The sequence below is a fragment of the Ovis canadensis genome, chromosome 21 (genome assembly GCF_042477335.2).
Source record: "Ovis canadensis isolate MfBH-ARS-UI-01 breed Bighorn chromosome 21, ARS-UI_OviCan_v2, whole genome shotgun sequence".
Taxonomy (NCBI): Eukaryota; Metazoa; Chordata; class Mammalia; order Artiodactyla; family Bovidae; genus Ovis; species Ovis canadensis.
Genome location: NC_091265.1, coordinates 54,862,394 through 54,887,615, shown reverse-complemented (window position 1 = coordinate 54,887,615; position 25,222 = coordinate 54,862,394). Strand labels below are relative to the sequence as shown.

The window sequence follows — 25,222 nt, the reverse complement described above, 5'->3', positions numbered from 1 at the left end:
CTATCCTTGGGGCTGCCTCTCCTCAGCTTCTGTCATGGAGTTCTGGAGGAAATTGACAATCATGTGTGCTGCTCGGTCAGGGCCAAAGACCATGTAAAGCCAGTCATAAGACACCATGTCCCTGCCAGGATGGCTGATCTGGGGCTGTACCTGTGATCTGAGGTGGGACATTCAGAGAACACCCATGAACTCTGAAGTCCGCAAACTTCTTTCCTTAGTAGGTGATGCCTTTGGGATTTAAAACCCTAGGGTAGGTAGCTTGGACTTCCTCACTAGGTGTAGAAGCCTTAAGGAAGAAAGTTGCCAGGCTAAGAACATCAAAGAAGACCAAAGGGAAAGAGCGAGGGTGAGAGAGAATTGATGACTTCTGATTTCTTGGGTCCTGTCACTGAGATCTTTGTATTTGCTCTTATTCTTGTGTCCTGGATTCCCAGAACATTTCAATGAGTCTACCTTTTCCCTGAAACAAGTTAGAGTTGGGCTCCTCTCAATTTTGATTCAGACTTGCTTCTAAATCTTTTACTCTCAGACACAAACAGAGGCAACTATTTGTTTCAGCACCATTATGATTGAAACACTTTTTTCTTTACTGAGAATAGGGTGTGCAGACCACCAAATACAGTTCACCAACATCCCAGCAGGAGTACCCAAAGTGTGAGTGGATGTGTGTTAGGAGCATCCTTACTGATTCCTGAACCACTCCAAGCATATACACTGCCAGTGCCAGGCCAATCCTGTCATTTCTTTGATCAAAGACTGAGGAATACACCCTCAGGAAGATGTCTCCCAGGATCCAGGTCTCTGTAGATGGATTCAGTCTGTTCTCTTGAAAGGTGGCATAGCAGTGGCCTCTATCATCCTGGGGGAGTCTGCTGGGGTCCAGCCCCAGTGGATCCAGGGTAATTCGAAGTGTGGACGGCGTGGGTGAGGAAAAACTTATTTATTTATTTAATTAGAAATATAAGATTAGATTAGGAAGAAATAGTGTAGCAGGAAAATTTAGTGAAGAAAAGAGGCTGAATAACTTGGTTTACGTGGTAAGCCAATAAAGTTCCAGGCAAGGAGCTTGCACCATCTATGTTAGGCCACCAGCATCCTCTTGAATAGCAGGGGATGCCCCACCTTGGGCTCCCTCTCGTGTGGATCTTAGAAGCCGGGGCCAGTAAGTATACATGGTGAGCCTTCTCGCCCCAGATGGGAATTTAGACAGAAAATAGAGTAAAGAGGAGACACAGGGGAAACCAGTCCAGAGACTGGCCCATCCCCTATTGTCCAGAAAGCCCTTTTATACCCTTTTTTGTACATAGACATCAATGGATAACATAAAATTATGCAGCATCAGCAGCCCTGACTCTAATCAAAACCTATCTTTGCTCTCTGCATACATAGTTGTATACACAAGTCTTAGGTGATTTACATCATCTTCTAGCCAGAGGGCCAATTAACATTTTACAGCCTTTTTTCTGATAAGGGTTTGTCAACCAGAAGACTTATTTGTGTTGATCTTCCCAAAGTCTGGTGCCACTCTCAGCACTAAATAAAGTTGCATTCTTATATAGCAAGGACACAAGAGGAGTGCAGTGATATATAACAAAGAAAAATAATTAACTCAAAAGTCTAGTGTTGCTAACATCAAAGTTACTACATTCCTATTTCTATATCCCTATTACATTGATTAATATCCTTCAGGTGCCTAAATGATTAAGAATATGAAGGTCTGGCAGCAATTATTGAGTCAACAGTGAAATCCATCACCAATATGATTTTTAGCTCTTTAGAAAAGGCTCTGTATCTTTAAGATGCTTTAAGCTTAGTGACTCTTGAGGTTGGGGGGCTGTAAGCAATCCACAGGTTGTAAAAGTTCAGGGGAACCTGTTAGGCAAGTTAGAGACCTATCAGAGGGGATTTTAAGCTGAGACATTCTTTTGCAGGCGACTGAAACCCTGAATTAACTTTTTCCAGAGAGTGTCAGAAGAGTAGAAAAGCAAAATACAATAAGGCAGGCATAATTTGCTTTTTTTTGGCAGGGGGAGTAGATGCTCAGGGAAACTCAGGGGGAACTCCTGAGGCCTGACTCGCCTTGCCCATCAGGCCTCTCTGCATGACCTTGTCATGGGTGGGATTCCTCATGCTGGCTCCCAGCATCTCCCCCTTTTTTGTTTTTGTTTTTTTAAACAATCAGGTGTAATTCAGTCGTGAGATTCCGAATGCTCTGCTGAAGAATCCTGACAATATGAGGAAGAATGATTATGAGAAGCAAGATTATAGCACCCATAGCAACATAACTAGAAACAGTAGACAGAATAGTCTTTCCAGAAATGAAGTTAGAGAAGGTGTAGAAAAAGTCTTTGGCTTCTCCTGTGGCAGTAAAATCTAATTGGGAGTTTTCCAAGGCCTGAATCTGATTATGAAGTTTCCCTAAGTCTAAACTAACATCTGAGCTGTTCCAAACACCTAAAATATGATTTTTGATACTTTCCCATTCAAAATCTGTCTCATTTACTTTCAGGGATGTAACACATATCCACCGGTAGTCAGCAACATGAAAGAGCAATTTTTACTTTCAGACTCTGTAATTCAGTCCCAATATGCATTATTGCTTCTTCTAGGGCATCAACCCTCATTTCTAGTTTCCTATCTGTAACTTCCTGTGTTGCCAGCCTTAAAGAAACATTTTTGGACATAGTACCAACATATTGGGCAGTATGCACTTGTTGAGTCAATGATATTGCTGCCACAGTAACAGAAGTAATTGCAGTTATCAAAGCTGATATTCCCAAAATAAGTAAGCCCACAAGCCGTTGTGTCCACATTAAACCTTGTAGCTGTTGCAGCACAGTAAGGCCATGGTTATCATACCAATACGTGGTTACAGTTACAGGTACCATGAGATAGGGTGGACGTTTTAAAACCATAAAAGAGCAAACATTATATGGAGGAGTTAAACAAGATGAAAGCATATATTGTTCACAAGTCACTACATTAGGCCCATTTGTACATTAAGTTTTCTGGAATCATTGGTGAAAAGAAAAACATAAGGAGAGGATAAACAAGCCAAAATAGAGTAAATAGAGTCATTTTCTGGTCGGAGTTTGCATTGCAGCAGTGTCAGTCCCGCTGGGATCTCGATGTTTATCTTGCCTCTCCTGCCAGCAGGAGCGGTGGCCCTCACCCCACCTTTCACTGAACCGGCATTGGCCCTAGCGGCGGCCAAGCAACATGAAAAATTTTGAGCAAATAGTATACAGTTATCATATATCTCTTTCCCCCATCAATCCTCTATCCCATAGTTTTGCAGAGGGATGCTGGGCTGCTACCAGCCGTAAGCACAGCATACTGGGTCCTGTCAGTCAGTCAGGCTGGCCCTGCCCATGGCTGTTTTATGCGGTGGTGGTGGCAGAGGAGTTCCCTTTTTGTTTTTTGTGGTCATGGCTGTGGAGGAACCAGGTGCCTGGGGGACTGCAACATGACGAATCAGCCTGTTTGGGAACCAAATTGGAGAATCTGTGTCCTGTGGAAAAAATATAAACACCTCCTTGGCCGCCAGTTAATTTTGGGTTGGGATCTTTTTATTGTCTGGAGAGGAGGTCTTTTCACGGTACTGTCGGCTTTACAATATATTGTTCCAGACGAATCCGCATTTAACTTATTACAAAGAGAGCATGATGTAAAATCTGATGGGGGAAAACTATACTTAATTTATTCTTTCTTAATTTTTGAATGAACAAAGCATGTGAGGGTAAATGATGCAAGATTTGATGACAGTAATTTCCTATAGCAATCTGCCAATCATCATCAAACATTAGAAGAGCATCAAGTTGTTCTCTGTTATATGGAATTATAATTTTTGATGGCTCTTTACTAACCAATTTAATAAATCAATATACTTGAATTAATCTTTATAATTAATACATATATTGCAGCAATACAACATGCACACAACTAATACCAACCAACACAAACCAATGCATTGTAATAATACGTCTCACACACACAATATAATTATACAGTATATAAAACATATGTTATCACAGCACTCTAATCTATACCAATTAATATAAGCCACATTCATATTATATTACTGCAACATATACATTATGTATATATAATTATACAGTATATATTCAATATGCATATATATATAGTATACATATTAATTTATATACAAATCAGCATGAGCCCTTACCTGTGATGCCCCCCAATATCCAGACTCAGCATAATTCTTTGTTTTATTTCCTTTTTTTTGGTAACTATCAAGAAGTTTTCTCAGCATCAGGGGATAAGATAGTTCATCCAAAACCAAAGAGGGCCAAGACATGAGGTTGCCATGAGGAAGGGTATGGTGAGTGTAGGGCTGGGAGTTGGGGAAACAGAGAAATGAAAAACAACAAAGTCCTACTGTAGAGCATAAAGAACTATATTCAATATTCAGTGATAAATCACATGAAAAAGAATAAGAAAATATATATATTTATGTGTATAACTGAGTCACATTGCTGTGCAGCATAACTTAATACAACAATGAAGATTAGCCACACTTCAATAAAATTATTTAGAAAAGAACAAGTGCGTCCATAGCTCTCCTCACTCCCTGTTTCTTTCCTTCTGACTCCTGCTCCTTGATTTCTCTGCAGAGAATGCTGGTTCTCCTCCTGCATCACCACAATCCGTACTTTCTTAAAAGAAAAACTTTATTTTGTATTGGAGTATAGCTTGTTAACAATATTCTGAGTTTCAGGTGTACAAAAAAGGAACTCAACCATATATATCCGGGTATCCTAGTCCCAAAGACACCCCTCCCATCCTGGCTGTCATACAACTTAGTGGAGTTCTCTGTGCTACATAGCAACTCATTGTTGGTATTCCATCTTAAATAGAGTAGGGCACACAATACTTTATTGAAGACTAAACTCAGGAACTCTGAGAAGCCTGCTTCAGCTTACTCACCATCTTTGGCCACTCCAGGCTTGGTTGGGTAACATACTCTGGTTCCCCATCCCTACTGGTCAGTCCATAGCCCTCATCACCCCTAGTAAGTAACCAGTGCCCCAGTGCAGACCACTTTGACATGCCATTTGCATGGAATCCAGTACAGTTTGCCCAGAACCAAGCAACCCTCCATATGGCTCAATGAGTTTGTGGTTTTAGAATTCCTGAAATTCCCTCTCTTCCTCAAAGCCTTCCTTGAGCCCATCAGCCTGCTCTGAATGCCCGCTGGGAGCTGACATGAAGCCTCCACCCTGTGGTGGGGCTGAGCAGTCACTGTGTACCCTTTAATCACATTAGCATCCAACCTCCTGACAGAGGGGTCGGGTACCGCAACTCACAAAGGAGGCACCTGGCAAGAGCAAGGGAAAGATGCAACCGAGTACTAGGCTGACCATATAATTTATCATCCAAACCAGGAAAACACTGAGAAGGGAAGGGAGACTGTTAACTTATACTGGGAGAGCACACTGGGACTGTCCCCAGCCATTCCCCTTGTAACATGGGCTATTTCAGGGACTGCTAGTGCTGAATTTCATGTTCATGCACTTACAAGTTCAGATTGAAATGAAGCTCTTTGAGGACTGAGGACCTTAGTGCTCCCCTCTCCCTGACTCCCACCAAGCCATATTGTGTGGCCTCTCCACATTATTTCAGGAAGATCAGTGTCCCACATGGCCCTTTACTCTCAAGTGATTGTTTTGTGGGAGGCACTGGACCAGTCACAGGGATCAGCAGCATCTGCAATTGTGTGACATGGCCTCCAGAGGGCGCCCTCCTCCCAGAAGCAGCCCAAGGGTTCCTGCAAGCTCTAGTTTGAGAACCAACCCTCAGTAGTGTCCCCTCACCTTGAGGATGTAGACTCGACCTGGCACTGGGTAGTTGATGCCATTGATGGTGAAGATAATAGAGGGCAGTGTACTGACCACAGAACATGAAATGTAGTGCTGTTAGAGAGAGAGGGAGAGAGGCTGGCCATGGTGATCCTTGTTGTGTGTGGAGACTGGGAGCGACCTTTCACCTGGGAAACATGTGGAGTGGTGCTGATGAGCTTCTGCATGTTATTGACCAGTGTATCTGGGCCTTCGATAAATGCTGCTCTGGTGTCAACAATGGCCTCACAGCCACAAGAACAAGCAATAATCTGTCTTTTCATGGAGATGCTGAGAGAAAACGGAAGAAAGTGGGTACCAAGGTCACTGTGAGTCTCCCCAGAGTTGTCACCTTCCCGACTGTCTCCTAAACAGCCCTTCGTCTCTCGCCCTCTTTTCCTTTGTTCTCGATACAACACCTTTTTTGACACCCTCAAATGCAATACTGGAATACGCTAGAATATTTTGTACCTTAACACAAGCTGGCCTCCCTTCCTAGAAGACTCCAGTCCCCTTTGACTAGCAAATTTCTTCTCATCTTCTAGCTTAATTGTATTGTTTTTGGGAAGTCTTTCCCCTGGTGTTTATCTGTCTCCTGTCTTGGTCACTCTCTGTAGACCCTGCCTCATGTCTGCTGGTGCTACTACTGCTAACTCACTTCAGTCATGTCTGATCTGTGCAACCTCATAGAGGGCAGACCACCAGGCTCTTCTGTCCCTGGGATTTTTCCAGGCAAGAGTACTGGAGTGGGTTGCAATTGCCCCCTCCTCCTCATGTCTAGCATGTGCCAAAGTCACAATTCACTATGTGGGCGAGTCACTTCATCTACATCTGCCTTCTTAGATGTGAAGGCGAGTTTTATTATCCTTGTCTCACTAAAGTGCCTGGTACACAGTGGATGTCCAGTGCTTGTCTGTTCAATGAGTGAATGAAGACTGAGAAAACAAGAAACTTCCAGATAGCTGTATCAGATGGGGAACAAACAATGGGTCGCACACAGAGTGAAGATGGAGATTCGCAGGGGCAGCAGATTCTCATAGTAGGGGGAGAAAGGGGCTCCTCTGGGAGAGGGTGTCTGCCAGCACTGCTCCTACAACCAGCTCAGGCACTGAGACCCTGACCAGGAAATATATGACTAGCCCACAGAAACTCCAAAGGACAGGTCAGCTTTTCTCTGAGGGTATCACACAGAATCTTAACAATTATGCCTCTTGTCCTCAGGTTACTCCTGGATCCCACCTACCTGATTTTCTGTTATATCCCCTGTCCCACTGTGTGCCCAAGAACGTGGGGTGTCTTTTTTATTATTTGTTTTCCTGTCTTAAGACTGAAGCATCCTCTCTCCACTGCTGGGTAGCTGCTCCCTAAGAAGACTAGTTTTCCCTTTTCTCAGGACTGTCCCTGTTTTTTAAATGACATTAATCTGTACTGAGAACTCCCTATGTCCTAGGTATCCCTGGACTGTTGATCATCTTATCATAACTCTATTCAAGCTGGAGAAATTCTCCCTAATCCTCTGTTCATGACACTGTAGAGTCCTCTAATCATGCTTCCCACCTCAGAGGGCAGTTGGTTCAGCCCTCTTCCAGCTACAAAGAGCTCTCTGGTGCCTTTTAGGATCCTGGTCAGAGCACTGGTCAGAATGCCGGGGGATTATGAAACCCTGGCTTGTTTGTGTATTTATGTGCTTGCGAGTTTGTATGTGTGTTTGTATGTGTCTCTGTGTGTGCCTGTTGTCTCTGACTAGCTATGCATATTTTTATGTGTTGCTGTGTATGTTTGTATGTGTCTGCTCATGTGTTTCCATGTGTCTGTGTGTCTGTCTGTATCATTGTGGGTGGTGTATATATCTGTGTGACTGTGTGTCTGAGAATGCATTTGAGTGTGTCTGCCTGTGTCCATGTACAGTAGTGGGAACATCACTTGGGCTGACCCTCAGAGGGAGAGGCTTACCGGTCCATGTGTACAATCCAGTCACTCACTTGGATCAATTGTACCCAGTTAAGCTCTCCCTCATAGTAGCGGTGGTCTACCCCACCAAACATCAGCACACTGCCCTCCTGCTCATCTCTGTAGAGCGAAGAGAGGGGGGAATCCTTGGAGGACAGTAACAGCACAGTCTGAGAGCTGTGGTTGTCCACCCGTCAAGGCACTAATAAGGTCCCCATGTATAGATGCAGAAATTGAATCTAGGAGAGACTGAAATCCAGACTGAGGTCTGTTACTGGCTTATGAGTAGAACAGAGGAGGTTAGAAGCTGAATCACTTGGCTGGGCTCCACCCACTATGTCTTCTGAAGACCCCCTGGACCTCCAGCGACCTGAGTACTCAGACACCATCAGAGGACAGGGTGCTGAAACATTTTGGCTTTCCCCTTGTCCACCTGTCATTTTTCAGGAAAATCAAGGCCTGGGACTTCTACGGGTGTGGGTTCAGGTCACACTCAGAAGGGATCCCACCTCTGCTCTCCCTGTCTTGAAATACCTCATATTTCTTGATCAATGGGTCCCACACTTTTGTGTCTCACACTTTCATTTCTCACTGGCTCCTACAAATTGGGTAGCTGGTCCTGGGCTCCCAGTGAAGTGCTAATGAGGAAGGAAAGATATCCACCATCATTCTCCTTCTTTCCTTATCAAATTCATAAGCAAATCTAATGCCTTTTCATTCAACTTGTTTTCTGTTGCCTTCCATTAGCCTTCCTCCTCACTCACCCCCCTAGACCAAGTTACTGGTCTTGAGCCCAGGAGTAGGGTTGTGTTCCAATAAAATTGTATTTATAAAAGCCAGGGGTGAAGCCAGGTAGGGTCCTAGGGTCATAATTATCCTTGGTTAGGTTATCCCTCAAGATACTCCTTTATCAAGTGTTCTCTAATTTTTGTGCAACTGAAAGCATCTTAAAGCTAATCTGGAGAAAAGTATTGTAAATCTCAGACTTAGTTGCTCAAGAAGGAAAAAAGAGGCTCAAAAGTGGCACCTTGATTCTTCAGCTTGTCAAATATGGAGGTGGCTCCAGAGAAGGATATGTTGGGGTAGTTCGAGCCCAAGACACCATCAAAAGTTATATCCTCAAACCCATATTCCACCGTGCTTGGACCGAACAGTGAGTACATACAAGGTGCCCAGTCTGTGGGAGGGAAGAGTGTTCCCACTTACAGATACACGAACTGGGGCTAGGACAGGGCTGGGGTGCATTGCCATTAGATCCTCAGAGAAGAATTGAGGCTGGGCTCTGTCTTCAGTGGCCTGCAGACGGTTAGATCAAGCTGGAAGGGGCAGAGGATGGATTTGGGTTCCATTTGAGAGAGGCTGTGAATTTTATCACATCTGCCCCTCTGAAAAACACCAACTGAGTGAGTCAAATTGGCCTCGTGGCTTCTGTACAGGTGAGGCAACCAAGAATCAGGCCTGGTCCCATTGGTGCCACCTTATGGACAAAACAATCGAGAGCAAGATAGCCTTCTCTTCGGCATCACTGTGACCTAATGAGAGGAATGGACTGCATTCTCTGTAATATACTGAGGATTCTGCATCTGTCCAGGAAGACAGAAGCCAAAAACACAATCTTGTTTGCAGGGTTCTATGAAATTACTGTCTGGGGAATTAACATTTTGGGATATTTGTATATTTCTGCGAGTGTGTATGAGAGACAAACAGAGAGAGGGGAACTACTGAAGTATTTTGGGGGAGGCAGACCACAGGTTTATTAGACTCTGAAGGGTCTTCTAGAGTGAGAACTCATTCATCAGGCCCCTTGACTTCTCAGTTCTCCAGTTTCCCATTCTGGATACCTGAAGCACTTGACTGCCTCCAGGGTCCCCAGATCAGTTTTATCCTGTCCCCAAACACCCCTCAACAACTTCAGTTCTGAAGCCTAACTCCACCACTTACCACATTTGTGCCCTCAGCAAGGCCCTTTCTGTCTGCACCTCAGTTTCCTCATATGTCTCATGAGTTAATCAGACCACCTACTGTGTGGGGTTGTTGCAGGATTAAAACAGTTATCACCTGAAAGTGCCTGGAAGAGTCTGTTAATATAAAAATGGGTGTTTTTATGCCTTATTCTCACTCCCAGCAAAATGAACCATGAACTGCTCATGGGCAGAGAAGCTGCAAGTCCACATCTCAGGCCACTCCCTGGGTTAGCTAATTTGTTTGCTCATGTGTCACCACGGGCACTGTCTCCCCCAAGACATGATCCTGTGGATAAGATGGCCAATATCTATGGGAGCTGGGCTAGGAAGTGTCCTGCCAGATGGTTCTGCATCTGTTTTGCAAGCAGTCGTCACTCCATAGCCAGTCCTGCCTCAGCATTTGTTACACTGTTACCCGAACTGTGTCATCAGCAACAACTCCTATCATTCTCCCAGATCGATAGGTGATGCTGAAGGTCTTTTTGGTAAGCTGGAAGGTGGAAGAATGAAGATGTCTGAACCTAATCTGTGTAGCTGCAGACATAAGAGATGAGTGTCATCAGGTGCCAAGGATGGAAACAGGGCGGCAGGGCAAGTTAACGATGGTCTGGGTAGGGGGTTCTGTACTGACAACAGGTTGAGCTGTTGCAAAAGACAGAGGGCACGCACAAGTCAGATGAGCCTGTGTCAAATATAACCTGGAATCCTGTGGGGGTGTTCCAATGGTGATGTTACCCACATAGAGTATCTACAGGGAGAAGGAGGGAGTGGGTTAGTGCAGAACTGGCTACCCTCTATTCCTACACTGATGTTTCACTCTGGATGTGACATATCTCTTGAGAATACTTTCTAACTACCGTGCAGCTCACAGACTTTGGTCACAGAGGTATCTGCATTTTATATATTTTTTCCTGTGTTACATTTTATGCAGGATATTGACTCTATGACCAGGCTTTTAAGTGGCACCTCCTGCATGGGAAGCCAAGAGGCGTAACCACTGGAGTTCCAAGACCGCTGGACACCCAGGGAAGTCCTGGTGCCTTCATTTGAGAAGCTCTGTACTCTCTTCAAACCCAGCCTTAGCACCCGCTTCTCCAGGAGGTCAGTTTTGAGCAACCCCAGCCACTCCCCCTAGACTCAGACCACATCCAATCAGCACCACAGAGGTGACCCTTTCATTTGACATGTATTTATTCTTTGCCTATCTCTCAGGCTGGCATGGGCATTCTTGGAGACAAAATAAGCCCTTTGTCTAATCTAAGAACAGTAACCACTGTGATTCTTATGGACATACATGGAATACAGGTTCAGTAACTTTTTACTGCTGTCGTACTTGCATCTGTGGAAAATGAATTATTCCTCTGCCTCGGGATTCACAATTGCTTTGCAGTTTGTTCTACCTTTTGATCAGTGATGGTTCACACTTCATCTGTAACTGAGTGGCTCACTTAGTTCAGAGGGAACAATTGCCCTCAAACTAATGACACATCTTTGACACAGAAATGTATATTTACCTGCCACCTGGTAATTTCCAGGCCCAGCCACAAAGACCAACAGTTGAGGATGAGAGTGCCTTCTCCTCTGGGTGGGGTCCCTGTTTTCCAGAGTTTCTGTCTCCTGCAGGAACCTCAACCTCAACATCCCACCTGGCACCTCCAGATGAGCCCCATTGCTTGGCTAGAGCACCAGGGGGCGCTGTGGAGTACCATCCTCCCATAATATGTAGAGTACATCATGAGAAACGCTGGGCTGAAAGAAGCACAAGCTGGAATCAAGATTGCAAGGAGAAATATCAATAACCTCAGATATGCAGATAACACCACCCTTATAGCAGAAAGTGAAGAGGAACTAAAAAGCTTCTTGATGAATGTGAAAGACGAGAGTGAAAAAGTTGACTTAAAGCTCAACATTCAGAGAGAGAAGGTCATGGCATCTGGTCCCATCACTTCATGGGAAATAGATGGGAAAACAGTGGAAACAGTGTCAGATTTTATTTTGGGGGGCTCCACACTCACTGCAGATGGTGATTGCAGCCATGAAATTAAAAGACACTTACTCCTTGGAAGAAAAGTTATGACCAACCTAGATAGTGTATTGAAAAGCAGAGATAATACTGTGCCAACAAAGGTCCGTCTATTCAAGGCTATGATTTTTCCAGTGGTCATGTATGGATGAGAGAGTGGGACTGTGAAGAAGGCTGAGCACCAAAGAATTGATGCGTTTGAATTGTGATGTTGGAGAAGACTCTTGAGAGTCCCTTGAACGGCAAGGAGATCCAACCAGTCCATTCTGAAGGAGATTAGCCCTGGCATTTCTTTGGAAGGAATGATGCTAAAGCTGACGTTTCAGTACTTTGGACACCTCATGCGAAGAGCTGACTCATTGGAAAAGACACTGATGCTGGGAGAGATTGGGGGCAGGAGGAGAAGGGGACAACCGAGGATGAGATGGCTGGATGGCATCATGGACTCGATGGACATGAATCTGAGAGAACTCCAGGAGATGGTAATGGACAGGGAGGCCTGGCGTGCTGTGATTCATGGGGTCGCAAAGAGTCGGACACGACTGAGTGACTGAACTGACCTGAACCATGGTAAAACATAGTTTTGAATACAGGTTCTGTTTTGCTATCTTGGGTAAATCATATGATCATGAGTTGTCTCAGTCTCCTCTTTGGTAAAATGGTGGAAATAGCATTACAAACCCTCCAAATAGGATACTTTGGGATAAGTGAAGTGATGGATATAAGGTACCTGATAAATTGGAAGTCTCAACAATGACAGCCATTAGCATTGTTGTTGCCATCCCCTTCATTCCTTCTCATAGAACCTCAAGGAAGGAGTTAGAAGGGGGACTCTTATACTCTTTTACAAGGGAGGAATTTGAAATGCAAGAGATTTCTGAGTTAGCTGTGGTCACACTGCTTGTCAGATATAAAACAGTGTATCTTTCTCCAAGTTGAAAGATAAGAGAGAGTTGAAAGAAGAATCCAAGATATAGGGAACAAGTAAGGGAAATTCAGAGGCTTGAGAAGGAAGGAAGAGTCAAATGAAAAATTAAAAGGAAACAACACAAAGAGAAATAGACTCCCAGTGACTTCCAAAGAGAAGGAGAGATAAATGACAGTGATACAGTGATGCAGACATAGGCATATACACACTAAAGTAGACAGGGAAAAAAGAGGACATGTTGAATAAAATGTAGAAAAGTGCTATTCCACAGGACTACAAAGACATCTGCATAGAATATGCACTGAACAGTTGCAAGGAGTTGCGAATTGAATATGTCATGACATGACTGGACCCCAATATTTGTGCAACCCAACCAAAACCTTGGGATCCACAGTTCCTATAGCAAGTTACTTATCAATAAGTAAGAGTTGAGCTTTAAGACTCTTAGGGAAATATTCCATTCCCTTCTAAACCTGATGGCTGGAAGAATAATCAGATGAAAAGAAAAATCCGAGAAAGGAATATGATGTGGCTTACAGTCCCCATACTTACTGGACTATGCACTTTGAGAAGGCCACCAGCTGGAGGAGCACAAGCCACTTGATGCTTTTTCCCTGGCTCCAACTACTCAGGGAAGTTTGGGTTCTTAGTATGTAGTGGTGACTGGGAGCCCCTAGTTATATATGCTCTGACCTACCTGAGTTTTCCTGTTTAGGCCACTAAAAGATCTGAAAAAAAAAAAAAACAAACACAAAGCTCATGATAAAATCTTTATCTTCATCAGTGTCCATGGTGAGTAGCCTTTGAAACTTCTAAGAATACAGATAATTGAACTCTAATCCCTTCCTTGAAGCTTGGCTGAAAAATCAAACTAATCTTCATGGACAGCTAAGAAGACAGAGAACTTTGCCAACTTGGAGGAAAAATGGCAAAGAACATCATCAAAATGGATACTAGGGGCCATGCTTGACATTCGTGGTTTCATATCATCTTCTTAGGCACTTCATGAGATATGCATTGTTGTCTTCATTGGAAAGGAGATTGCTAGGAGGATAAATTGTCAAATGGCAAAGTGAAGACTTCAGGGACAGCCTAGGGACATACAACTGGCTTTAGTAGTGAGTCTAATGGCAGACATCAGGGACACCTATGCCAGGCTGCATCAAAGATTTAGGGCAGAGCAGTACTTCAGTTACATGGTTTCAGTATTGAAAGAAATGTCATATGCAACCACAAGATATTTCATAACATCCAACAAATGTACAAGGAAAAACTGTGCTAGGTTCTGGGTTAAAGGCTTCAGAGACAAAGTTGATCAAGACAAAAATATTCTTTATCTTAAGAGAGCTAGAAGTCAAGTTCTCACAAACTCATGGCCCCAGGAAGCAGGAGATATGATACTAGGACTAGGTGGCCATGTTGAAATCTGGGCAGCACAGGCCTTACCTCTGGGAGTAGACTTTCCTCCACTTCACCCATGCTGGAAAGCAGGCCAGTTGGCCATGTTTTCAAGAGAATCAGAAGTTTGGATATTTATGCACAATCCACTGATTTTAAGGGTAGCAACTAATCCGCTCCCCGCCCAAAAAAAAAAGTGGGAGCGAAATGTCCAGAGAGTTGTGCTGGAATCAGCCTTCAGTCTCTGCAATATTTTTGTTTCTGGCCTAGACTGGGGAGTGTAGTAGGGACAGAGAGGAATTTAATTCATGTTGGTTGATTTAAAAAGAGACTGAATGCATGCTAAACATGCTGATTGATTGGAAAAGACCCTGATATTAGGAAAGATTGAAGGCAAGAGGAGAAGGGGAAGAAAGGATGAGATGCTTGGATGACATCACCGAATCGATGGACATGAGCTTGAGCAAGCTCCGGGAGTTCATGGTGGATAGGGAAGCCTGACATCCTGCAGTCTATGGTGTTGCAAAGAGACAGACACAACTGACAGATTTAACTGAACTGAACAAATTGAGAACAGAGACTAATAAATCTAATTTCATCAGGTTGTTGACTAGCTACCTATAACACCACATTACTTAAGTGGCTTTAAAATTCAGACTTATGACTCCACATTGAGAGTGGAATATCTTCTAAGGAAAAAACAAAAATACTGTCCATCAAAAACAAAACCAAAGAAAACCAAAAGTAAAAAAGGAAAGAAACCTGACACTATATTCAACAACTTCAGTGCAGTTCAGTTGCTCAGTCGTATCCAACTCTTTGTGAGCCCATGAACAGGAACACACAAGGCCTCCTTGACCATCACCAACTTCCGGAGCCCACACGTACTCCATCGAGTTGGTGATGCCATGCAACCATCTCATCCTCTGTCATCCCTCTCCTCCTGCCCTCAATCTTTCCCAACATCAGGGTCTTTTCAAATGAATCAGATCTTTGCATCAGGTGGCCAAAGCATTGGAGTTTCATCTTCAGAATCAGTCCTTCCAGTGAACATTCAGGACTGATTTCCTTTAGGATTGACTGGTTGGATCTCCTTGAAGTCAAAGGGACACTCAAGTGTCTTCTCCAACACCACTGTTCAGAAACATCAATTCTTCGGGGCTCAGCCTTCTTCACAGTCCAACTCTCGCATCCACTCATGACCACTGGAAAAACCATAGCCTTGACTACATGGATTTGTTGACATAGTGGTGTCCCTGCTTTTCAATATGCTGTCTACATTGCTCTCAACTTTCCTTCCAAGATGTAAGCCTTTTTTTAATTTCATGGCTGCAGTCACCATCTACAGTGATTTTGGAGCCCAGAAAAATGAAGTCAAACACTGTCTCCACTGTTTCCCTATCTATTGGCCGTGAAGTTATGGGACCAGATACCATCATGTTACTTTTCTAAATGCTGAGCTTTAAGACAACTTTTTCCCTCACTTCTTTCACCTTCATGAAGAGGTTCTTTATTCTTCTTCACTTTCTGCAATAGTGTGGTGTCATCCGCATATCTGAAGCTGTTGATATTTCTCCCAAAAATCTTAATTCCAGCCTGTGCTTCCTCCAGCCCAGCGTTTTCATGATGTACTCTGCATATAAGTTAAATAAGCAGGGTGCCAATATACAGCCTTGACGTTCTCCTTTCCTATTTGCAACCAGTCTGTTGTTCCATATGCAGTCCTAACTGTTACTTCCTGACCTGCATACGGGTTTATCAAGAGACAGGTCAGGCGGTCTGGTATTCCCATCATTTTCAGAATTTTCTACAGTTTATTGTCATCCACACAGTCAAAGGCTTTGGCATAGTCAGTAAAGCAGAAGTAGGCGGTTTTCTGGAATTTTCTTGCTGTTTTGATAATCCATCTGATGTTGGTAATACGATCTCTGGTTCCTCGGAATTTTCTGAAACCAGGTTGATCATCACCGGAAGTTCACGGTTCACGTATTGCTGAAACCTGGCTTGGAGAATTTTAAGCATTACTTTACTAGCATGTGAGATGAGTGCAATTGTGCCATAGTTTGAGCATTCTTTGACACTGCCTTTCTTTGGGATAGGAATGAAAACTGACCTTTTCCAGTCTTGTGGCCACTGGTGAGTTTTCCACATTTGCTGGCATATTGAGTACAGCACTTTCACAGCATCATCTTTTAGGATTTGAAATAGCTCAACTGGGATTCCATCACCTCCACCAGCTTTGTTCATAGTGATGCTTCTTAAGGCCCTTTTGACTTCACATTCCAGGATGCCTGGCTTGAGATTAGTGATCACACCATCGTGATTATGTGAATAGTGAAGATCTTTTTTTGTATAGTTCCTCTGTGTATTCTTGCCACCTATTCTTAATATCTTTTGCTTCGGTTAGGTCCATTTCTTTCCTTTACTGAGCTCATCTTTGCATGAAATATTCCATTGGTATCCCTAATCTTGCCATCTCTTCTTAATATTGTCTGCTTTTGTTAGGTCCATATCATTTATGTCCTTTATCGAGCCCGTCTTTGCATGAAATTTTCCCTTGGTATCTCTAATTTTCTTGAATAGATCTCTACTTTTTCCCATTCTGTTCTTTTCTTCTATTTCTTTGCACTGACTGCTGAAGAAGGCTTTCTTATCTCTTCTTGCTATTCTTTGGAACTCTGCATTCAGATGTTTATATCTTTCCTTTTCTCCTTGGCTTTTCGCTTCTCTTCTTTTCACAGCTATTTGTAAGGCTTCCCCAGGCAGCCATTTTGCTTTTTTACTTTTATTTTCCATGGGGATGGTCTTGATTCCTGTCTCCTGTACAATGTAATGAACTCCCATCCATCATTCACCAGGCACTCTGTCTATTAGATCTAGTCCGGTAAATCTATTTCTCACTTCCACAGTATAGTCATAAGGGATTTGATTTAGGTCATACCTGTGTTCTCCACTTTCTTCAATTTGAGTCTGAATTTGGTAATAAGAAGTTCATGATCTGAGCCACCATCAGCTCCCTGTCTTGTTTTGCTGACTGTATGGAACTTTATCTATGGCTGCAAAGAATAAAATCAGTCTGATTTTGGTGTCGACATCTGGTGATGTCCATGTGTAGAGTCTTCTCTTGTGTTGTTGGAAGAGGGTGTTTGCTATGACCAGTATGTTCTCTTGGCTGAACTCTATTATCCTTTGCCCTGCTTCATTCTGTACTCCAAGGACAAATTTGCGTGTTTCTCCTGTTGTTTCTTGACTCCTACTTTGGCATTCCAGTCCCCTATAATGAAAATAACATCTTTTGGGGGTGTTTTCTAGAAGGTCTTCAAGGTCTTCATAGAACTGTTCAACTTCAGCTTCTTCAGGGTTACTGATCAGGGCATAGACTTGGATTACCTTAACATTGAATGGCTTGCCTTGGAAACGAACAGAGATCATACTGTCATTTTTTAAATTGCATCCAAGTACTGCATTTCAGACTCTTTTGTTGACTCTGATGTCTACTCCATTTCTTCTAAGGAATTCTTTCCCACAGTAGTATATAAAATAGTCATCTGAGTTAAATTCACCCATCAGTCCATCTTAGTTCACTGATTCCTAGAATACCTATGTTCACTCTTGTCATCTCCAGTTTTTTGCCTTGATTCATGGACCTAACAATCCAAGTTCCTATGCAATATTGCTCTCTACAACATCGAATCTTGCTTCTATCATCAGTCCCATCCACAACTCGGTGTTATCTTTGCTTTGGCTCCATCCTTTCATTCTTTCTGAAGTTATTTCTCCACTGATCTCCAGTAGCATATTGGGTGCCTACTGACCTGGGGAGTTCATCTTTCACTGTCCTATCTTTTTGCATTACCGTACTGTTCATGGGGTTCTCTAGACAAGAATACTGAAGTGGTTTACCATTCCCTTCACCAGTGAACCACATTCTGTCAGATCTCTCCACCATAACCCGTCCATCTTGGGTGGCCCCACATGGCATGACTTAGTTTAATTGAGTTAGACAAAGCTGTGGTCCATGTGACAGATTTACTAGTTGCCTGTGACTGTGGTTTCAGTCTGTCTGCCCTCTGATGCCCTCTCTCAGTACCTAGCATCTTACTTGGGTTTCTCGTACCTTGGACATGGGGTATCTCTTCATGGCTCTTACAGCAAAGCCAGCAGCTGCCCCTTACCTTGGAAGTAGGGTAGCTCCTCTCGGGTGCCCCCCCCCCCTGACTTGGACATGGGGTAGTTCCTCTCCCCCGTGCTTCTGCACTGCCGTTGCAGCCACCATTCATCTGCACCACCATCGAAGCTGTGGTAAACAATAATTCAACAATGTATTGTTCCCCGTATTGTTTCTGTTACTGTGACAGAATCATATGTATGTTAACAGGTAAAAGCAAGACAATAATTAAAACTAATGTTCTGAACTATGGCTTTCAGTGGAAAGAAAAAGAGGTTCACACATAACATATACAAGTTTAATTCAAACCCTACTGTCTTAAATCTTGAACTGAAAGCATATGTTTCTACCAACTAATTATATTTATTTTTATTTTAATTTTTAATGAAAATGTGTACTTCCTCCTCTAACCACTGTGAAGCCTAGAAGCGGTGACAACTTGATAACAGTGGCTATTCTGAGGTCTAACATCTAGCTTTTAAAAAAATTTCTCTTCAGACGATCTTAAAGAGATGGCTGATTTCAGAACTGGGTAAAGAAATGCTCAAAATAGTCTTGGGAATCTTGAAGAACTAGAAAGCTGAGGAACTTCAAAGACCAATGGCGCCTGGACAGAAAGTTTAGGAATCCAAACAAAAAGGCCAAACATCTGAGTTTCTTGGGCAGAATGATGTTTCTGCTCCTCAACACACTGTTTACGTTTCTCATAGCATTCCTGCCAAGAAGCAAATGCCTTCTGATTTCATGGTTGCAGGAAAATCCACAGCGATTTTAGGAGCTAAGATGAAGAAATCTGTCACTGCTTCTACCTTTTCTCCTTCTGTTTGCCATGAAGGATAGCGCTGGACCCCATGATCTTAGTTTTTTAATACTGAATTTTAAGCTGGCCAAATGTCTCCAAATGTTAATAGGCAACATCTAATTTGTCACTATGATAGACTGCTATGGCACCCATTCACCATTCTGAGCACTGAGAAAGGAAAATAATCGTCAATATTTATGCTATTTTTGTTTCTATTTAGCATAGGTTATGTAACTACAAGCAGTTCCAGGAAAACAGGCTAGATTGTCTCTTCTGGGGGTGATGAGAGAGTGATGGGTAGCAGCTATAATACAGATGAAGCCTCACTCACTGGCCTGCTGCTCACCTCCTGCTGTGGAGGTCTGGTTCCTAATAGACCAAGGACTGGTACTGGTCCTGACCCACTGTGCTGGTATTGTGGACTCCTGCTCTGAACCCAATAGTGAGACATTCTGTAGGAAAAACCACCCTGCTTCCTCCCTGTTTCTGAACAAATAAGTGTCATTAAAATTGGGAGAGGAACAGTTATTTAGTCTTAAAGGAGAACACAAAAGTGCAACATATGAGTACATTCTTTCAATAAACTGTGAAAAGACATCTGCTTTTTGAGAATCAGGGAAATTTGTACATGGATTGCATATTAAATGTTCATTTTATTGGGAACCAAAAAGCATTTATTTTTTTTCTTATCCTATCATTCTACCATGAATACTTGTAATGTGCATTTTGTGAAATGTTCGTCTTGTCCCTAAAATACTTCAGGAAGCAACCTAGATGCCCATCAGCAGATGAATGGATAAGAAAGCTGCAGTACATATACACAATGGAGTATTACTCAATATTAAAAAGAATACACTTGAGTCAGTTCTAATGAGGTGGATGAAACCGGAACCTATTATACAGAGTGAAGTAAACCAGAAAGAAAAACACCAATACAGTATACTAACACATATATATGGAATTTAGAAAGATGGTTATGATAACCCTGTATGCGAGACAGCAAAAGAGACACAGATGTATAGAACAGTCTTTTGGGCTCTGTGGGAGAGGAAGAGGGTGGAATGATTTGGGAGAATGGCATTTAAATATGTATAATATAATATATGAAATGAGCCGCCTGCCCAGGTTCAATGCTTGATACTGGATGCTTGGGGCTAGTGCTCTGGGACTACCCAGAGGGATGGTATGGGGAGGGAGGAGGGAGGGGGGTTCAGGATGGGGAACACACATGTATACATGTGGCGGATACATGTTGATGTATGGCAAAACCAATATAATATTGTAAAGTAATTAACCTCCAATTAAAATAAATAAATTTATTTTAAAAATAAAAAATAAATAAAAAACTTCAGGAAAAATGAATAAGGAATAATAGAAAGAATGTAATGATTATTTGTCTTGATTTAAAAACAGCTAGCTGCTATGCTATGCATAGCTGCTATGGATTGAATTTTGTACCCTTGACTCTCAATGTGATGGTATTATAGAAGCTGGACATTTGGGAGGTACCCAGGTTGACATGGGGTTTTGATGGTGGTCCCTCATGATGGGATTAGCCTGTTACTCTTTCTCTATTTTATCCTCCCTCTTCCTTCCCTTCAACCACCACATGTGAGAAGATAGCAAGAAGAGAAAGACTGATGCAAGTCAACAATGTCTTCACCGGTAACTAAACTGGCCATAATCACTGATGAACATAGATGCAAAAGTCCTCAACAAAATTCCAGCAATAAGAATCCAACAACACATTAAAAAGATCATATACCATGACCAAGTGGGCTTTATCCCAGGGATGCAAGGATTCTTCAATATCTGCAAATCAATCAGTGTAATTCACCACATTAACTAATTGAAAATTAAAAGACATGCTTATCTCAATAGATGCAGAGAAAGCCTTTGACAAAATTCAACATCCATTTATGATAAAAACCCTTCACAAAGCAGGAATAGAAGGAACATACCTCAACATAATAAAACCTGTATATGACAAACTCACAGCAAATATTATCCTCAATGGTGAAAAATTGAAAGCATTACCCATAAAGTCAGGAACAAGACAAGGGTGCCCACTTTCACCACTACTATTCAACATAGTTCTGGAAGTTTTAGCCACAGCAATCAGAGCAGAAAAAGAAATAAAAGGAATCCAAATTGGAAAAGAAGAAGTAAAACTCTCACTGTTTGCAGATGACATGATCCTTTATATAGAAAACCCTAAAGACTCCACCAGAAAATTACTAGAGGTAATCAATGAATATAGTAAAGTTGCAGGATATAAAATCAACACACAGAAATCCCTTACATTCCTATACACAAATAATGAGAAAGTAGAAAAAGAAATTAAGGAAATAATTCCATTCACCATTGCAACAAAAACAATAAAATACTTAGGAATATATCTACCTAAAGAAACTAAAGACCTATATATAGAAAACTATACAACACTGATGAAAGAAATCATAGAGCACACTAATAGATGGAGAAATATACCATGCTCATGGATCAGAATAATCAATATAGTGAAAATGAGTATATTACCCAAAGCAATCTTCAGATTCAATGCAATCCCTATCAAGCTACCAGCGGTATATTTCACAGAACTAGAACAAATAATTTCAAGATTTGTATGGAAATACAAAAAACCTCGAATAGCCAAAGCAATCTTGAGAAAGAAGAATGGAACTGGAGGAATCAACTTGCCTGACTTCAGGCTCTACTACAAAGCCACAGTCATCAAGACAGTATGGTACTGGCACAAAGGCAGAAATATAGATCAATGGAACAAAATAGAAAGCCCAGAGATAAATCCACACACCTACGGACACCTTATCTTTTACAAAGGAGGCAAAAATATACAATGGAGTAAAGACAATCTCTTTAACAAGTGACGCTGGAAAAACTGGTCAACCACTTGTAAAAGAATGAAACTAGATCACTTTCTAACACCACACACAAAAATAAACTCAAAATGGATTAAAGATCTAAATGTAAGACCAGAAACTATAAAACTCCTAGAGGAGAACATAGGCAAAACACTCTCAGACATAAATCACAGCATGATCCTCTATGATCCACCTCGCAGAATACTGGAAATAAAGCCAAAATAAACAAATGGGATCTAATTAAACTTAAAAGCTTCTGCACAACTAAGGAAAATATAAGCAAGGTGAAAAGACAGCCTTCTCAATGGGAGAAAGTAATAGCAAATGAAGCAACTGACAACTGATCTCAAAAATATACAAGCAACATATGCAGCTCAATTTCAGAAAAATAAACGACCCAATCAAAAAATGGGCCAAAGAACTGACTAGACATTTCTCCAAAGAAGACATACAAATGGCTAACAAACACATGAAAAGATGCTCAACGTCACTCATTATTAGAGAAATGCAAATCAAGACCACAATGAGGTACCACTTCACACCAGTCAGATTGTCTGTGATCCAAAAGTCTGCAAGCAATAAATGCTGGAGAGGGTGTGGAGAAAAGGGAATCCTCTTACACTGTTGTGGGAATGCAAACTAGTACAGCCACTATGGAGAACAGTGTGGAGATTCCTTAAAAAATTGCAAATAGAACTGCCTTATGACCCAGCAATCCCACTGCTGGGCATACACACCGAGGTAACCAGAATAGAAAGAGACACGTGTACCCCATTGTTCATCGCAGCACTGTTTATAATAGCCACGATATGGAAACAACCTAGGTGTCCATCAGCAGATGAATGGATAAGAAAGCTGTGGTACATATGCACAATGGAGTATTACTCAGCTATTAAAAATAATACATTTAAATCAGTTCTAATGAGATGGATGAAACTGGAGCCGATTATACAGAGTGAAGTAAGCCAGAAAGAAAAACACCAATACAGTACACTGATGCATATATATGGAATTTAGAAAGATGGCAATGATGACCCTGTATGCAAGACAGCAAAAGAGACACAGATGTGTAGTGCGGACTTTTGGACTCTGAGGGAGAGGGAGAGGGTGGGATGATTTGGGAGAATGGCATTGAAACATGTATACTGTCATGTAAGAAATGAATCGCCAGTCTATGTTCGATGCAGGATGCAGGATGCTTGGGGCTGATGCACGGGGATTATCCGGAGGGATGATGTTGGGTGGGAGGTGGGAGGAAGGTTCATGTTTGGGAGCTCATGTACACCCGTGGTGGATTCATGTCAATGTATGCCAAAACCAATACAGTATTGTAAAGTAAAATAAAGTAAAAATTAAAATTTTTTTAAAAATGCACAGAAGAACTGTAGGAAAACAGTCATAATGCCTGGGATAGTTATGATGCTTGGGTCACTCATGTAAAGCCAGATATACTGGGGTATGAAGTCAAGTGGTCCTTAGGAAGCATCATTACAAACAATGTTAGGTGAGGTGATGGAATTCCAGCTGAGCTATTTAAAAATCATAAAGAATGAGGCTGTAAAAGTGCTGTATTCAATATGTCAGCAAATTTGGAATACTCAGCAGTGGCCACAGTACTGGAAAAGGTCAGTTTTCATTCCTTCCAAAGGAAAGATAATTCCAAAGAATGTTAAATCTATCATGCAATTTTTCTAATCTCACTTGCTAGCAAGGTAATGCTCAAAATCCTTCAAGCTAAGCATCAACACTACATGAACTGAGAACTTCCAGATGTACAAACTGGTTTGAGGAACCAGATATCAAATTGCCAACATCCATTGGATCTTAGAGAAAGAAAGGGAATCCCAGAAAATATTTCCGTATGCTTCACTGACTATGCTAAACCCTTTCACTGTTTAGACAACAAGAAACTGTGAAAAATTCTTAAGGAAATGGGAGTACCAGATCACCTTACCTGTCTCCTGAAAACCCTGTGTGTAGATCAAAAAGTGGCACTTAGAGTAAGACACAGAACAACTTAAAGATGTAAAACTGGGAAAGAAGCATGACAAGGTGTACATTCTTACTCTGGTTATTTAACTTCTATGTAGGATACATCATTCATTATGTTGGACCGCATAATTCCCAAGCTGGAATAAAGAGTGCTAGAAGAAATATCAACATCCACAGATATGAAGATGACACCGCCCTAATAGCAGAAAGCAAAAAAGAACTAAAGAGCCTCTTGAAGAGGAGAGGAGATGGAAAAACTGGCTTAAAACTCAACATTTAAAAAACAATTCACAAAAATATACTCAAAATTCATGGCAACCTGTCGCACCACTTCATGGCATATAGATGAGGGAAAAGTGGAAACAGTGGCAGATTTTATTTTCCTGGGCCCCAAAACCACTATGTACCTTGACTGCAGCCACGAAATTAAAAGACACTTGCTCCCTGGAAGGAAGAAAGGCTGTGAAAAACCTGCACAGTGTATTAAAAAGCAGAGACTCACTTTGCTAAAGAGGTCTGTAGTGTTAAAGCTATGATTTTGCCAGTAACCAGGTACATATGTGCAATCTGGACCATAAGAAAGGGTGATGAGCAAAAATTGAGCTTTTGAACTGTGGTGCTTGAGAAGATTCTTGAGAGTCCCTTATAAAACAGGGAAATGAAACCAGTCAATATGAAAGGAAATCAACCTCTGACAACTGCTGTCTTAGCTGAGGCATCTACTGAGGCCTCCGAGTGGAAAGAACGGATGCTTCCACTGGAAAAGTGCCTAAGCATGGCAGCTCCAAGCAAATAGTTTGTAGCTCCACCTCTGGAGGAAGCTCAAAAAGGCTGAATGCTCTGTGTACCCTGGGTCCCCCGATACATGTGTTTCATTCTCCCTAGAGGCCAAGGAAGGGGCATTCTGAGCCCTGGAGGAGGGTGATGGCTCAGGGATCCACTGGGGCAAACACTTAACAAGTGGCACTGGAAAGGACAGAGCAGGCATACATGGCTGAGAGTTGGTGACTGGGGTGTGGGAACAAGAGGGAACCAGCTCTGCATGAAGTACCTCACTCGAAATCCCCTGGAGGGCAAGCCCAGTGATAAGATCATCTGAGATGGGATACGAAGAGAGTCTATTTCATTACCTCTTATAATTTCTCTGAATGAGGAGGTGGTGGAGTAGGTGGGTCATCACAAACTCTTCCATGGCCTAGACCATCTCTCAGCCGCTATCCTTGGAGCTGCCTCTACCCAGCTTCGGTCATGTAGTTC

At 42.2% G+C, this 25,222-nt stretch overlaps 1 protein-coding gene across 1 annotated transcript; it reads right to left on the bottom strand.

The window, feature by feature from the left end:
- LOC138426650 (pregnancy-associated glycoprotein 1-like) lies at positions 1-25,157 on the bottom strand. Its single transcript, XM_069565363.1, has 8 exons — positions 25,096-25,157; positions 18,297-18,418; positions 10,188-10,306; positions 7,812-7,954; positions 6,008-6,149; positions 5,835-5,933; positions 686-859; positions 1-150 (listed from the first exon to the last, which is right to left on the bottom strand). The coding sequence occupies exons 1-8, from the start codon at positions 25,155-25,157 to the stop codon at positions 1-3; spliced, it is 1,011 nt and encodes a 336-aa protein (XP_069421464.1).
- Between the last annotated feature and the right edge of the window lie 65 nt (positions 25,158-25,222).

What these genes read in the sequence shown, in the direction of transcription:
- LOC138426650 (XM_069565363.1), bottom strand. Translation starts at nt 25,157, where the DNA reads ATGGAAGAGTTTGTGATGACCCACCTACTCCACCACCTCCTCATTCAG. An exon ending in CCACTCCACATGTTTCCCAG is followed by an intron (nt 5,934 to 6,007) that starts GTGAAAGGTCGC and finishes TCTCTCTAACAG; the next exon opens with CACTACATTTCATGTTCTGT. An exon ending in GTCGAGTCTACATCCTCAAG is followed by an intron (nt 860 to 5,834) that starts GTGAGGGGACAC and finishes AGACTCCCCCAG; the next exon opens with GATGATAGAGGCCACTGCTA.